At 28.4% G+C, this 16,976-nt stretch overlaps 1 protein-coding gene across 1 annotated transcript; it reads right to left on the bottom strand.

The window, feature by feature from the left end:
* Nucleotides 1-368: 368 nt before the first annotated feature.
* Nucleotides 369-14,332, bottom strand: LOC113794348 (uncharacterized). The gene is made up of 5 exons (XM_075821360.1): nucleotides 12,873-14,332; nucleotides 9,218-9,550; nucleotides 2,747-3,173; nucleotides 1,943-2,674; nucleotides 369-1,837 (listed from the first exon to the last, which is right to left on the bottom strand). The coding sequence occupies exons 1-5, from the start codon at nucleotides 14,157-14,159 to the stop codon at nucleotides 936-938; spliced, it is 3,681 nt and encodes a 1,226-aa protein (XP_075677475.1). The 5' UTR covers nucleotides 14,160-14,332; the 3' UTR covers nucleotides 369-935.
* Between the last annotated feature and the right edge of the window lie 2,644 nt (nucleotides 14,333-16,976).

The raw sequence follows: 16,976 nt of genomic DNA, 5'->3' as shown, positions 1-16,976 counted from the left end.
TATCGATATATTGATTGTACCAAAAAGAAAAATACGATAAGATAAGATAAGATGAAAGTTTTCAAATCTGATTTTTCTTCAATTTTCCACAATAAATTTTCTTTTCAAATTTATTTACCCGAAAAATTATGTCATCATCATTATCGTCAAATGATAAGCGAATAGAGACATCAGATATCATTTGATTCAAATCAGAAATTTCAAGATTTGTTTCTGATTTGTTTCGACAAACAAATAATCAATGCGTGGTATCCCTTTTTTTCGAAACAAAGAACAACAGAAAACAAAAACTGATAACAAACAAATTAAAAAGCTGGTTTGACGCAATTTATTATTTTGAACCAAATTTTCAAAAACGAATAATTAAATTGGATTGACAGATTAAACAATTTTTATTTCAAAATACAGAAAAAAAGATGAGATATTTGAAAGGAAAAAAGATTTTTTTAAAAACAAAATTACAATTGATCAATTTATTAATTTGATCCATTTGATTGATGATAAGATGATAACGTGAATTGATGATTTCGGTGGGTAAGGATAGCCGTCTGAGTATACATTTTGAGATGTTTTAAATCATTTTTCTTGTTGATCTTTTTTTTGTCAGTAATAATTGAATTTGAAGAAAATAATAATTAATAAAAAATAAAATCAATTTCAATAATGGAAATTATAATGAAATAAATAAATTTACAAATTAATTTGTTCAAATAAAAAACAAACGATTCAGAAAAGAAAGAGAAAAAAAATTGAGCAACAAAATTCTATTTTCAATTGAATTAATATGTTGGTTTTTCTTTCGTTATTTTTTTTGGCACAATAAAAACATAATAATAAAAATAATATCCTAGTAAAAAGTAAATTGTCTGACGAAAAAAAAAATTTATCATTATTATTACCGAAAAAGAAAATGGATGAAATGTTTTACATAAATTTTACAGAGCTGCTGTTGTTGATGAAAGTGATGATGTTGTTGTTGAATAATCATTATTTGGATTATTATTACTATTACTAGCCAATAATCCATAGAAATCCAAATCAGGATCACATAAGGCCGTTGTTGATGTAACCAATTTAGCTGTCATTAATGGACTTGTTGTTGTCATATTATCGAAATTAACATTACCATTAGGACCGCCAATCATACCATTACGTATCGTAACCGATGATGAAGATATATGATTCATACCATTTGTTTGATTCCACCAATCAAATTCATTGCGATTATTATTATTATTTGGAAACATAAATGTCGATACTGGTGGTAAAAGATTACTACCCGATGTTGATGATGAATTTGGTGATGGTGAACCACCGTATGATTGTCCACCAAGCGGTGTTAAACGATGTGGTGAATGAGCCGATACTGGTGATCGTAATGCTGCCGTTGATGTGACCAATAATTTACCGGTCGTCGATAAACTTGTTGTATCATATAATATCGAATCTTGATAAGGTGATGAAGATGAATCTAATGATGAATAATATGGTGATGGATGTTGCGATATTGTTTGTGTTGATGATATTGGATCCATTGTTAAATCGATCATATTATTTGTACGACCACAAGCTATGCTAGGGGTTTGATGTTGATTCGGATGAAGATGATGATGTTGTTGATGATCAACATCCATATTGGTTGATGAAGCTATCACAACTTGTTCAACACCTGTTGATGTTATTAAAGTTTCATTTTTCTTATTATTAGTGTTCATCACAGATTGATTCGTGTTGACAAAAAATGGAGAATTCGATTGATTAGTAGAAGTCGGCGTTTGTGATTGTCTTGAATTTATTTGCATTCCATATTGAGTATTATTATATGAATTGGTAATATCTAATGATAAATTGTAAAAATAAAGAAAAATTGTTTTCATCAAATTTTGTCATTGAAAGTTATCGATTTCTAATAAAAAAAAACAGAATAGTTTAATAAACAAACCTGTAGATGTATTCATAGATGTTGTCGAATTTGATAGGTGATGATTCATAGTTGTGGTCGTATTCACTAAAAAATGATCGCCACCATTATTATTATTATTCGTTGATGTTGTTGATGTTATTGTGGATGATGCATGGTCAGTGGATGTTGTCGCTTCATTTGATGAAGTAGGATAAGAAGGTACAGGTGTTGTTGTATTTGATTTAAGCAAAGTGGCCAAATCAGAATGAACCGATGGATTTGTTTTTCCATATGAATTTCCGACCATTCCATTCATCATCGAATGAGTCGATGATGGTGAAGGATATTCGATTATGTTTGTTCCGGATGGAGAAGCATTCGGTTGTTGTTGGTTCGATGTAGGTGGATAATTGCCTTGATTATTTCCATTCATTTGGTTCGAAGAATTATAAGGCATTGAGGTATTTACCGGTGAAGATTTATCAGTAAGTGTAGCAGAAGGAGGAGGAGGAGCATTACCAGAACCATAATATGGATTATTATATGCATTAGAATTGTCAACGGAATGCGTAACATTTGATTCGATTGGTGATGATGTTGCAGCAGCTGCTGGTGATTGCATTGAATAAACCGGTGTTTTCCGTCCAGAAGTAGATGGTTTCGGTGATTTAGCTGGTGGATTTCCGGTTTGTTGCTGACTATTTGGTTGAGCAATCCAATGTGATTCGATTGTAGGTGTTGTATTCGGTGGAGGATATGGACTTGGATGATCTGAATTTCAGAAAAAAATGATAATTTTTTGTTTTTTTCTTTGGTTTGATCTAAAAGTTATTCAAAACTTACTTGAAAATTGTGGCTGTTGTCCAGGCAATTGTGTTGGTGTTGATGGCTGTGGTTGTTGTTGTCCAATATTTTGATCTTTTTGACTTTGACGATTTTGTATCAATGTTTTCAGACGATTATTCATCAATTTATGACGATTTGAATTTTCACCAACAGGTGTTTGTGATTGTGGATGATGATAATTATCATTTGTACCATTCATAATTGATTGTGGAGGTGTTATTGATGCTGATGATTGATTGTTTGCAATTATTGGATTTCCATTTGATAATGGTGATTGTAATGGGGGTGGTTGTTGTTGATGATGACCATAATTATTTGTTTCATATTGAACACTTGGATATTGTTGTTGTGATAGATTGCCATTATTTTGGTTATTTGAAAATTGTTGTTCGGATCCAACATATCCGGATGCATTGGTTTTTGTCTAATATTAATTAATTTAATAAAAAAAATAAATAAAACAAACATTCATTAGTTACAAAAGATTATCATTTTAAAATTTAAATTCAAAAAAAGGTAAAAATTATTTGTTTTCAACCAAATGACCTTCTCTATAGCATTTAAACATTATGTAATTCGTTACACAACATGAGCAATAAAAAAATTTTTTGTTTAAAAGAAAAAATAAACGTGAGAAAATGAAAAGGCCAGATTAGATTGATTTACAAACAAAACAAAACAACAAAAAACCGAAATGAATGATGGTTAATGGGGGTGATGATGATCGTGTTTTACCTAACCATAGTTATCATCTTGGATTGAATAAGAAAAGTACAGTGACATTGGGGGAAATGAAATGAGATATGGGAAAGGCCCAAATATTTTCAAGAGATGTCAAAAGATTGAAATGGTTGATTAGATTTTTCTACTTCTTGTTTTGGTAAACCAAAAAAATAAAGAAAGAAAATTGACCGAAACAGTTTTCATTATTAAATTTGTTCTACGCGGTAGATACGCGTACTTCATACAATGCATTTTATGAATTTTTTTTCTCGTAAACGAAGTAGCTGCTTTCAACAAATCCTCTAGTTTTCTTCTTTATTACCACCATCAATTTCCATCCCCTTCTCAATTGAACAACGAAAAGAAAAATCAAAAAATTTTCTATAAACCATGAGACGACCGGTAAACAATGGAAATCCAGAAAAAAAAGATCACCGAAAAAAGAAAAGAAACGAAAATGTCAACGAAAAACGCCAAGGACAACTGAAAAAAAAATAAATTCAAATTTCTCTTGTTAAATAGAGAGAAAGAAAAAAAAATGTAAATTTTCTTCGTCGATATTCATTCATCTAAAAACCTAGTACGAAGAAGAAAAAAAAAGATAAATTGATTTGCTGCCTGTCAACCAAAAAGGAATATAAATAAAATGAATAGAAGATAAAAAAAAGGGGACCAGGTGAACTAACAATCAACAATCAATAACGAGCAACAACAACAACAACAAGGACAACGTTTGAAGCTAGATTCAAATCTATTAGCTATAAACATAGAGAAAAAAACGGAACAATAGCCTGATGAAACACAAACCATCATTCATTCAAAGATTCAAGCAACAACAACAAAAAAAATGAAATGAAACGAACCGAACATACGGTTGAACAAAAGGACCCGAGAAAATAAAATGCCAAACATTGACGATATAAATATGAATTGAAATCGAATGGAATGAAATGAAATGAAGAGAAAATACATACACATAAAAACACAATGGAATTATACACACAATAGAATTATGGCTAATATTATTATGGCCTTTTTTTCCCCTTATACGAACGAAAGTTTTCATCCACCATCATCATACATAACACCAAGCATAGAGCTTTAAAAATTTTATTGAAAAAATAAATTATTATACAATGAATCAAATGGTTATATCATTTTGAAAAAAATAACGAATACTTGTTGTTGTCATTTTACAGTTTCATAATGAATATTTCTTTCTTCTTGTTTTTTGAAACGAAAAAAAAAATTTTGATTCAATAAATTTACTCCTCCTCCTACCATCAATCGATGCTTTCGAAAACTTAAATCAAATCAACGTATCAATACGAAAACGATTTTCGGATGTCTTTCTCTCGCTCTGTCTATTTTGTCGGTCAAGTATCACTTGTCTGAACACACTCTTGTTTTGAATGATTCAAGAACCAAAAAGAAAAAAAATGTACCATAACAGATCCACTTGAAAATACTATATACCAAAAAAAAGACAGACACTAATTACAAACGATGGTATCATTAAGTCATCAACATTACAACCAAATCCAAAAAAAAATTATGTCATCGAAAACAAGTGAACGAAAAAAAAAACATTTTTATTACAAACATATGATATTCAACAACAACAACAACAGCAAATTAGATCAACATGAAAACATTTCATCACAATCTGTGCTGATCATTCGAAAAAAAAGAAGAAAAACTACCGATAACCATATGTTCAAATATTGAAACAATTTTCTGGTTGATTTTGTTCAAATTATTATTCGAATTTAATTTTGAAAATAAAAACCTAATCGAAATTGAAATATACATGAGATAAAAACGAAATGATAAATAAAAAAAATTTCATAAATTGATCGTGGAATTATTAATATTTCCAAAGAAAAAGTTGGAAATTTTACTTTTTTTTCGCATTAAAAAACAAAATATTTTCAAAGTTTAGAAGCGGTGGTGGTGGAGAAAAGAGATGAAAAAAAATCCAATTTTTTTATCAAAAAAAATTTAAATTGCAAGAATTTACTATCATTCTTCCCTCTAGCTTTTGCACCAAATGTTTTTTTCTAGCTTATCATATGTATGTCATTATCATTAGAAATACAGAGAAAATCTGTTACATACAACCCAAAAAAAATATCATATGATGAAAAAAATAAAGCAAGTAGAGAATGAAAAAAAACATATAATCTCCGTACATGTGTAATGTTTTGTAGTAAAAACATCACCTACACACACACACACACACTTCAGAATAATGACAAAAACAACAAGAATAAAATAAAGAATATGCAAATGAATATTCTTTTTTCTCGCTTCTTTATCCATTATTTATGTACCTGGAAAATAAAATGCAATTTTGGATTAGGTTAGCTAACCAACAACAACAAAAATAACATCAGGAAAACAACAGAATATTTTTCATTATTCACAAGTGGATTGAAATTTTTTTTTTTGAAATTTGTTTTTTAAATTAAAAATTCCTTTCCCCACAACAACAAATCGAATCGATATAGATTTCGTTTTTTTTTGCCGAATAATAAGTTTCATTATCCACATTTGGTTGAATTAGATTCGTTAATGTTTTTTTTTGTTCTCTTGTTATTTTTGTTCCATAGTCATAATAATCATCATCATCATCATCAGAATGATCATGATAATGAACACATGATTGGAAAAGCTTTGTTATAATAACATTACAGTAAAATCTTTTTTTTCCAAAATAGAATGTAAAAATATACAAAAACGATAGAAAAAATTCACAAATGGTAGCAACAAAACAACAACAGCAGCAGCGAAAAAAAACAGCGACAAGTCAAATGATTTATGATCCAAAATAACAACAACAACAACAATTTTTTCCATTCAATGTTTTCTGGTAGGTGGTGGCTTTTTTGGTTTCAATTTCATGATGGTTTCGTTTATTCGTAAAATATTTTCATTTTCAGAAAACAAAAAGTAGGAGTGTGTGTGTTTATAGGGTACGAATATTTTTTTTTCATACAACAAAAAAAAAAATATTCATCATCATAACATAAGCAAGCAAGCAAAAAAAAAAATCCAACTAACTAATAATAAATTGAACCAAACTCTAAACAACAAAAGAATTTTTTTTTTTTGAACAGAATATTATGAACGAGTCCACTATTTATACACCATATACATACATACATCATCATCATCGATATATCTATGGTATATGATGATGCAGAAATGGTTATTCGAGGTAAGAATCATTACCATTTTTCATCATTATTATTATCAACAACAGAAAAAAATAACAATAGACATGAGATTTTTTTTATTTTGAAATTTTTTATTTTTCATCTATAATCATGATTACTATCTACCACTAGCCGATCCGGCCAACGAACTATTTTGTTTGTTTTTTTTTTGGTTACCACTACGATTGGGATTGTTGAAAATTTTTTTTTCTGAATAAAAAAAACTGAAATTTGGATTTTTTTTTTTTTTTGGCCAAACGAACAACAATACCGATACACACAAAATGTAATTTGGATTTTTGTTGTTGTTTTTTCAAAAAAAATATTGAAACCACACATATCATCATAAAGCTGGTTAAAAAATGAATAGAATATTTTTGTTTTCTCATTTATTCTGGAACAAACAAAGATGTAGTGAAAAGTAAAATTTTCATTATGATTATTATCTTGTTTGATTTCAATGTTTAAATATCATTCTCTACCTACATCATATATACAGATTAGATTTAGATTTAGATTTAGATAAAAGATAAGATTTTCTTTTCGATTCTGTTTATCCATTATCATTAGCCATCGGTTTCAACTTTTTCGAGCAAACAAACAAAAACGTTCTTTTTTTCTTCATTTAAAATTTGATTTGATTTGTTTTTTTTTTGCTAAATCAAAATGAGAATCATTAGAATGATGACCTTGATGTTGTCCCCTTTGTCATTATTATCATAATGATAATGATGATGTTTGTATCGATGCATAGTGGTAGAATTTTGATTTCAACATTTAAATTTATGATATTTTTTTTCATTGGTTTTTGGGTAGAAGCATAGTTGAAAAATAACAGACCAAACCAAACCAAACCAGAAAAAAAAATACCGAAAGAGGACGAAGTGCAAAGTGCAAAGTAAAATTTTATTTACAAACAAAAATTTACCCATACATTATTCGAATGGACTCGTCCTTAAAAAATCATCATCATCATCATCATCATTATTATTATTACCCAAACTGATCAGATCTGATCTGATCTGATCGTTATAATAATAAAAATATATTCATCGTAAAAGTGAATGTGAATAACCCGAATAAATAAATAAATAAATAAACACTTATTTTATACAAAAACAATCAGATATTATCATTAATTCTTCTTTTTTCCAAGAATTACAAATATCGATACAATATCGATTCATTTCATGAGAAAAATTTCCTAATTAAAATCATTGATATTTCAATGTCCAATATGTGAATTTAACAATTTCAAAAGAAAAAGAAACGGTTCCAGAAAACCAAAAAAACTTGCATACATAAAAAATGTGTATAAAACAGGAAATTAGTTTGGAACACAAACACACACACAAACATAAATCTATAACAACAACAACAACAGCAGTAAAAAAAATGAAATACCGTTAACAATTTTTTTTGTTTCAAAATAAATAAATGTTTCTTTGTTTCTATATGTTTTGTCAATTTTTCATGCCGTCAAATGATGAAATAAAAATCATTCATTTATTATACAACACACAATCTGTCTATATTGCATTATTCAACGAATAAAATTTTCATATTAAAAAAAAAAATTCGGTAATAGAATGAAACAAAAAAACGATTGGTTCCAAATGTTGATGAGTTAGACAAAAAAAAAAAAAAAAAAAAAGAAGAGAGAAATGGAAACCATCTGCCATCATCAAAATTAAATGTAAAAATAAAAAGAAAATAAAAATGTTTAAAAGAAATAAAATAAAATAAACATTTTTAATTGTAAATCAATCGATCGATCTATTGATTGATTGATTCGATTAATCAATTTATTACATTATATACAGAATTAATTATAGACAAAAAACAAAATTAATTAAATACTGTTTTATGAAGGTTAAATATTTTTCCTTTCTGATCAATTGATTGGCTTGAATTGATTTGATTTGTCAATCAATTTTTTCTACTATTCATTTTTTCATTTACTCATCATTTTTCAAACATTCTTCCTAGTGATCCAGTGATCTACATTGAATACATTTTTTGATTTCATTTTTTATTCTTCTTCATGATTCTCCCGACTTAAACTTTAATAATAACAACATCATTATGAAGATGATCATCATCACATCCACACACATACAAACAGACAGACAAACATCTTTTTTTCTTCGAACAACAACAACAACAACATTCGATTTGATACACTTGTTTTCTTGTTTTATTCATCTTCACACTACCCTTATCAGTATGTGAAAATCATTCTGTATTATTTTGCATCCATGTTGTTGTTGTTGTTTGCAATTACAAATGTAAAAAGCAACAACAACAACAAAAACGTTACTCTTCGTTCACAAATGACCATTCAAATATTTCTGGTGAATGAAGATGTTACACAATATTAGCCAGGCAAGATTGCAGACGAAGTAAAAAAAACAAACAAACAAACAACGTGTGGTAACCATGTGGGATTCTTTTCATCACACAAAATTAACCAGTATCATTTGGGATTTTTTTTAAATCAATTTTTGAATTAAGGAAAAAAACTTACCCTTTTTATTGATGTTCGTGGTGAAACACTACCTGTAGTTGTTGATGTCGTTGTTGTTGTTGTTGTTATTGTTGTTGATACGGCTGTAGATGCAATTGATGATTGAGATGATTTTGGTGATGAATTTTTTGCCGTTATTGTTGCTGTTGATTGATTTGTTGGTAAATTTGGTAAATTATTTGCTGCTGCTGCTGCTGTTGATGATGTTGTTGATGACGTTGATGATGATGACGAAGATGATGAAGATGATGATGATAATAATGTTATTGATCCATTATTTGATTCTTTATTATTATTATTCTGATTATTCTGATTTTGTTTCGATTTTCCACCCTATATACATCGTTCAGATAAAAATAAAAAAAAACAAAATTAATTAGCATGATTTTTTTCTTGAGAAAATTCAATGATTTCCAAATATCCACCCACCACCATCACCATCATCAAATATTTTATTCATTTACGATAGAAATCAGTGAAAAGAAAAAGAAACAAACCAAATTCCAATGAATCATTTGGAATTCTACGGCAGAAAAAATTCATTGAAATTTTTTTCGGAATAAAATTTTTTTCAAACAAAACAAAAATTCCAAATAACAAACATAGACATACAAACAAACACATATGGAACCAGATTTTCAATTCTATTTTTCTTTTTTCATTTGGCAATGTTATTTTCTGGTTGAATGGTTGTTGTTGTTGATTATCATCAAATGATGAATAAGCAAAAGAAAGAAATCGATTTAATGTTTTTTTTTTTGGTTCATTATTCGGGAAACAGCGAAACGAAACCAAAAAAATCCACTATTTTAACATCTGTGTTCGTTTAAAATATGAAAATAGGATTTTTTTTAAAATAATATTTGCATTTCATATCATCCAATAAAGAATTTCTTATTATCATTACTAATAATATTTTCCAATTGGTTTATGATGATGATGATGCATCTTTATGTGTTTCATATTACATCATCATCATCATTATTATCATCATCATCATAATCATTGGTTGTTTAGTTTTACCTTTTATTTTTTTCAAGGTCGTCAATGTGCAACAACAACAACAACAACATCATGTGCAACAACATCATCAATATGAATTACTTATAAGAGGGTAAATGACCCTAATCATTAACTATAGCTAAATACAAAAACATCCATAAACAGCAGTCTGGTATATTCACCTGAATGCTCTGTTGTAGTTGTAGTTTTGGTTTTCTTTTCTATTGAAACAACAGACGGAAAAAAAGGAGAAAAGAAAAAAGTATAACCAGAATCTTGATTGGAAGTAGAAACATTTTACATTCATTTTTTCATTATTATTGGACAATTTTTTAGGTTTTCAATACAAAAACTTGATCTTCAACTTGATCAGTTGATGGTGGTGTTGTTATAATAAGACATCGACATTTTCGTTTTAAATAATTTCTACCTGATTATCATCATCATCATCAGACTAAAAGGCTAGACATAACAAAATGAATGAATGAATGAATGAAAATTGTCAATGTCGTTGGCCAAAATGAATTTACCATTCGTTCATCGACACCAGGTAAAAGTAAGAAATTTAATGAACCAACTTGAATTGATTTATAAATGATGATGATGATCATCATCATCATCATCATCAAGATGAAAAGTAAATAATAAAAAATTACTTTTTACCTGATGATGAGATTTACATTTGAATATTGTTAGTGTAATAAAGACGAAGATTAGAATTTCGAAACAATGTTGCAAACATTTTATTTCATCTCAATTTTTTTTATTTCTCAAGAGAAAAAAAAATCTAAGAATTTTAAATAAAGTGAAATAACAACAACAAACAACCATAAACGACTATGATTTGATTTCAAATTTTTAATCAAAATAAGATTCATTTGAATAAAATCAATGTTCAATGAGAAAAGATACACTGATTTTCAAATTATCAATCTGTTGCAAAGATGATAATGGATCGTTTAATGTTTTAATAAAAACATTGAAACAATTCCATAGAAATTTCATTTGGGAATTATTGTATCCAGACGTGATACATGAAAATAATTGATACAAAAATAATTTCCGGAATTGAAATTTTCTTTGGTCATCATCATCATTTGTTTGTAAATATTTTTCAATCAAAGCCAACATATACTGGGCGTTTGTGTAAATCGTAATAAAAACTCTAAATATTTGAATGTTTTGCTTCGAAAAAACAAAAAATTTGTGAAATTCAAATGAATTTTTTTTTGCCATAAACAATGGCAAGTGCAAATTTTATATATGACGTTGATGATATATTCACAACATTTTCAAACACACATATTGTGTGTTTGTGACCTTGCCTTAGGGCAGTAAAAACAGAAAATAAATAAATAAATTTTCTGTTTTAAAATACAAAAAATAAATAAATAAAAAACGTGCCAAATACTTTATAGAAAAAAAAATACTGACAAAAATGGCAAAATTAAATTAGTGTAAAAAACGAAACGAAATTTCCAAAATGTAATAATTTTTTTTCAAAAGTCAAAACTGTGACGGGATCAAACAAGACAGGATCATCAAAAAAAATAGAATTCAGAAAATCAAATATGATTAATGAATTGAGAATCAAAATTAATTTAAATTTTTTTCATAGGGATGCTATAACAATTACAACAAATGAAAGAATTTTTTTGAAAAAATTATAAATTTTCCAATCAAAAAAAACATGACATAAAAATGTTTAGCAGTAAAAACAAAACAAAAAAATTCTTCATTTCACATTTTTTTTCATTCGAATGAAAAAAGAAGGAAAAAAATTCTCTGTTTTCGAAGCCAAATGAACAAACAAAAAAAAACTAACGAAAAAACATTCGACACAGAGAAACAAACAAAGTTTGACATTCAATAAAGTTTATTTATTTATTTTCATTATTATTCCTGATTCCTAATGAGCATCATAATGATTATTATCATTCTCTCTGATAGTTTGCATGATGATTATGTTTTTGTTGATGATGATGATGATGATGAGATCTCACGAATTATTTAGACAAAATAAAACATGAAAAAAATATAGCAAAAGAAACAAACAAACAAACATAAAATAGAATGAAAAATCATTAGGAATTATAATCTGGAAACAAAATGTGTAGGTTTTTTTCTGAACAACAGCAAAATACGATGAACCTATTATAAAATTTGAATTTTCAATTATCAGTAAAAAAATAATGATGATAGAAATGAAAAATATATAAAAAAAAATCAAACGAATCTAATGATTTTCTTTTCTTTCTTTTTTATATTTCATTTCACATTAAAATTTTCATCTAATGATTGAATATTTTTTACGAAAAAAAAACAAAACAAAGCAAAATGAAAATGGAAATGCTTTTTGCTTGTTGTTGTTGTTGTACATGGGCGTCATTTTCTATTTTTATAAATATTCTTATTTTCTCATTTTGTTTGGATTCTTTCCAAACACATCATCATCATCATTTGTGTTATTTGATGAAAAAACGAGAAGAAAAAAAATTCTTTATCGATGACAAAAAAAAAAAAATGGAATTTCAATGTGACGAAAGACAGTGACAAAAATCATTAATATCACACACACATACACACACACTTAAAAACACAACTGATCTATAATTCTGTTGAATGGAATTTTTCTTTTCTTTTTTTTACTAACCTTTTCTTTTTTCGTTTTTAATTGATCACATTTACGCATCTTACATATTTGATGTGATCGTACACTTTTACATGGACCACATTCACCACAATTATCTTTGCGAAGACAACCGGGACAGCTACCACAACGTTTACGTTTTTTCTTTGATGATTTATCCGCATCTGTTATTGATTGTTGTTGCGTTGGACTACAACCTCCTACGGATGTTTTTTTATTCGATATTGTTGAACCATTTGCAATATCCCATGATGATTGTTGATCCGATCTCATTATACCGGTGGCTGTTGTAACAGCCTGTTGAGCAATTGGCATTTGACTATGAGCAATTTGTTGAGGATTGCCATTATAATGTTGAAGATGCGGCGGTGGTGGAGGGGGTGGTGCTTGTTGTTGTTGTCGAGATCCCGAAGGCACTTGATGTGGTGATGGTGAATGATGAGGATGATGTGATAATTGTTGATGATGAGGATGAGAATGAAATGCACTACCATCAACTATTGTTGGATCACCACTTGTACCGGTCGTTGTTGGAACCAATGATGGTTCATTCATACGCATTTTTTTGGCCATTTCATATGATGGTGATGATGGTTGATGATGACCAAAATGATGATTGGACAATTGTGATGAAGAAGGTGAATGGGGAGAATGAGGAGGGGGAGGTCCAGTCATATAAGGTGGTGGTGGTAAAGAATTCATCTGTGATGATGGTGGTGGATACATAGGTGATGTTCCTGGATATACATGATGTCCATAAGGTGGTTGCATTGGTTGCATCATTCCGGGTGTACGACGATCATTGGGTTGATTGTTTGGTGATGATATTGGTAACGGTGATTTTGTATCTTGAGCATTCGATGTACGGCTTTGATCATGCATCAAAACAGAAGATGGTGTTTGTTGATGTTGTGGATCATGTTGATGAGATGATGTAATCGATTGTGGTGGTGGCTGACCATAACCAACAGCATAATAATGTGTCGTTGTTCCATAATCATTTGGATGTGATAATGGTGGAGGTGGCTGTGATGGATAAGGTTGATGTTGTGATTGTGGAATTTTCATCATACCACGACCATCACCACCATAATAATTATTAGAACCTTGCGGTGGTGGATAATTCATAGCACCTGATTGATTTGATGGTGGTAATGTATGATGTACAGAATGTAATGGATATGATGATGATGATGAATTTAATGTTGTTGATGGCGTTGAAGATGATGGAATTCTATGTAAATCATAATGTTCAAGATTTGGTGGCGGTATTGGATGTGGTACAGCCATTGATTAATTTCCATAAAACAAACAAACAAAATTGAATTTGTTTAATTATAACTAAAATATAATTAATTCATTGATTGATTGATTTATAATTTAATTTTGTTTGATTATTTTTTTTTCATATTTAATTCAATTCATTCAATGATTAAATACGAATTCATTATTGAAAAAAATGGATTTAGTGAATTCAATGAATGATGACATTAAACATCATCTGTAATAATTGAATGATTAAATCGAATAAACGATGCTGTGTTCAATACACACTATAATAATAAAATACTAATCAATAGATAAATGTAGGCGTCGAAAGAAAAGAAGAAAAAAAGCGTAGGATGATAAATGTTGAAATTCGATTTTGATGATAATCAATGATGATGATGATGATGATGAATGAATGGTAAATATTTTTTGAGATTAAGATTAACAAATAAATGTAGTTAATCAGTTTGGCGATTCTTCTTTCATTCTAATTTTTTTTTCCTGGAAAATAAAATGAAATATTCGACAACAACAAAAAATTTAGCGACAAACTAACAAAAAGTTGATTGATGTTAGCCAATGAAAATTGATTCCAAATATTTTATGAAAACAGTGGCGGCTGTCCACTGAAAGATGAATTTCAAAAACAAAAAAAAACAAAACGGAAAAAAAGATGAAGCGGGAATTTTGAAACACAGAACAGAAAAAAAGAACTGATTCATTCGAATTCGAATGTGAAAACCACAGAATACAAATTACGGTAAGATTTCTTCATTTTTTGTTTGTTTGTTTTGTTTTGTTTTCAAACTGTTAATCAAAAAAAATGGCCATTAAATAATTTCACAGAAACAATTTACAAAAATTCTTTTAGTTTCAATTGCATTCTTCTTTTTTTCTTGAATTGCATGTTGTTGTGTTGATGTTATAACATTAGCGCCATAATATTTGAATCAAACAAACAACAACAAAAAAGAAAAGAACTATAAAATCAAAATTGAACAACAACAACAACAAAAAAAAAGAAAAAATTTGATGAGGGTGATGATGATAATGTCAATGTCGATGAATTTGAATCAAATCGAATCAAAACCGATCAAAATCTGAATGAAAAGAAGCAAAAAAAAAACAAGAACAACAAAAAAAGAAGTAAAAAGAAAAAATGTTTCATAAATGTAGTGGTATTTTTTTCAAAAAAAATAAAAAATAAAAACACAACTTTTGCCGCTGTGTTTTTGGTTTGATTTGTTGTTATTTTTTTTCATCATCATCATCATCATTTTCGAATGTTTGTAAACGAACGGCAAATTCTAAAAAAAAATTGAATGGTAGCATTAATCAATGTTGGTTGGGTTGAATCTTATTCAACAATGGTAGTGGTATGTATTTTCAGTTAGAAGCAGAATAAATTTCAAATGGGGAGGAGGAAGAATGAAATATAATTCATTAACGATGATGACGTCAACTTACAAACAAACAAACAGAGAGTGAGAGAGAGAAAAGAGTGCGCAAAAAAAATTTATCTTTTTTTTTTTATTTAGCTAAAAAAAAGGATAGGAAGAGAGAGAGAAAGAGAGAAACCAAACCTTCTTTTTTTTGTTCAAAATGTTAAATTTGAATAGAATTTTGTTTTGTTTTTTATGTTTTTGGGTTTTGAAAAGCTCCACCCACCTGGAATAGTGGTATGTAATAATGTTATGAACAAACAAAAAAAAAAAAAATGAACCGCGCGGCAATGTCATCAACAATGATGACGACCTCAACTTTAAAATTAAAAAAAAAAAAACTAACGAACGAAAAAAAGAATGAAAAAAAATGGCTTCAGCGGCGGGAGACTGTACGCGTATACCCGATACAAATTTTGCTGAAATATTTTTTTTCTTTCTTTCGGGTAATAAAAACAACAAAGAATTGAATTTTTTTTTGTTGATTGAAAAAAAAATTCTAAAGAATTGCTGCGCATATGTATGTTGTATAATGATGGGTGGGTGGGTGGATGGATAGATGGATGGTTCATGCGTTCAATCATAAATGATTATGATCATCATCATCATGACGAAGATATTTTTTGCTTCAACATTACACAAACACAAACAAACAAACAAATTCTATTTCCAAAAATGATATATTGATAAACTATGGCCATGCCAGAAAGAAAAAATGATTCTATTGTTCTCCATATTTATTTATTTTTTTTTAATATTTTGATTATTTTTTTCATTTCATTCATTCTTTCTTTTCTTTGGGGTTTCATCAATATTCTTTTTCATTTCATTTTTTTTTGCTTTCAAATATCCATTAATATTGTTGGCTGGCTGGCTGGCTGGCTGGCTGGATGGCAGCCTGGTTTTTTTTTGTTGTTGTTCGCTTTCGAATCGAAATCATGATCAATAATGATCGATGATCTATAATGAATTATCGAAAAACGAAGTAAAGAAAATTGAAGTAAAAAAAACAACATTGCAAAATGAAAAAAAATAGAACCAAAAGCATGATTTCTTTGATGATGGTTATAATAAATGATGATGATTTTTTTTTTTAAATTGTAGTAGTGGTTATCAAGAAAGATTGTTGTGTTTTTTTCTTCTTCTTCTTTGGTTCATTATCTAGGCCCACTAGGTCGTGTCACAAAGAATTGGTTTTTTTTTTTTGGTTAGGTTTTTCTCTGGCCAAAAGAAACCCAAACAAACAAACAAACAAAGACGATGATGAAAATGAACAAACAAACAATGAAAACCAGCAACCAGAAAAAAAACATGGCCGAAAATAGTTGACATACGTGTGTTGTACACAGGTCAATTCAATATCAGTGTGTGTTTTTTCAGGTCACTAGGACAAAAG

Source organism: Dermatophagoides pteronyssinus, unplaced genomic scaffold (genome assembly GCF_027571235.1).
Source record: "Dermatophagoides pteronyssinus isolate colony J.1.1.1.1 unplaced genomic scaffold, Derpt_VIB-CSIC_2022.12 sq0010, whole genome shotgun sequence".
NCBI lineage: Eukaryota > Metazoa > Arthropoda > Arachnida > Sarcoptiformes > Pyroglyphidae > Dermatophagoides > Dermatophagoides pteronyssinus.
Note: the sequence above shows the minus strand (reverse complement) of the source record. Positions and strands in the feature narration are given on the sequence as shown.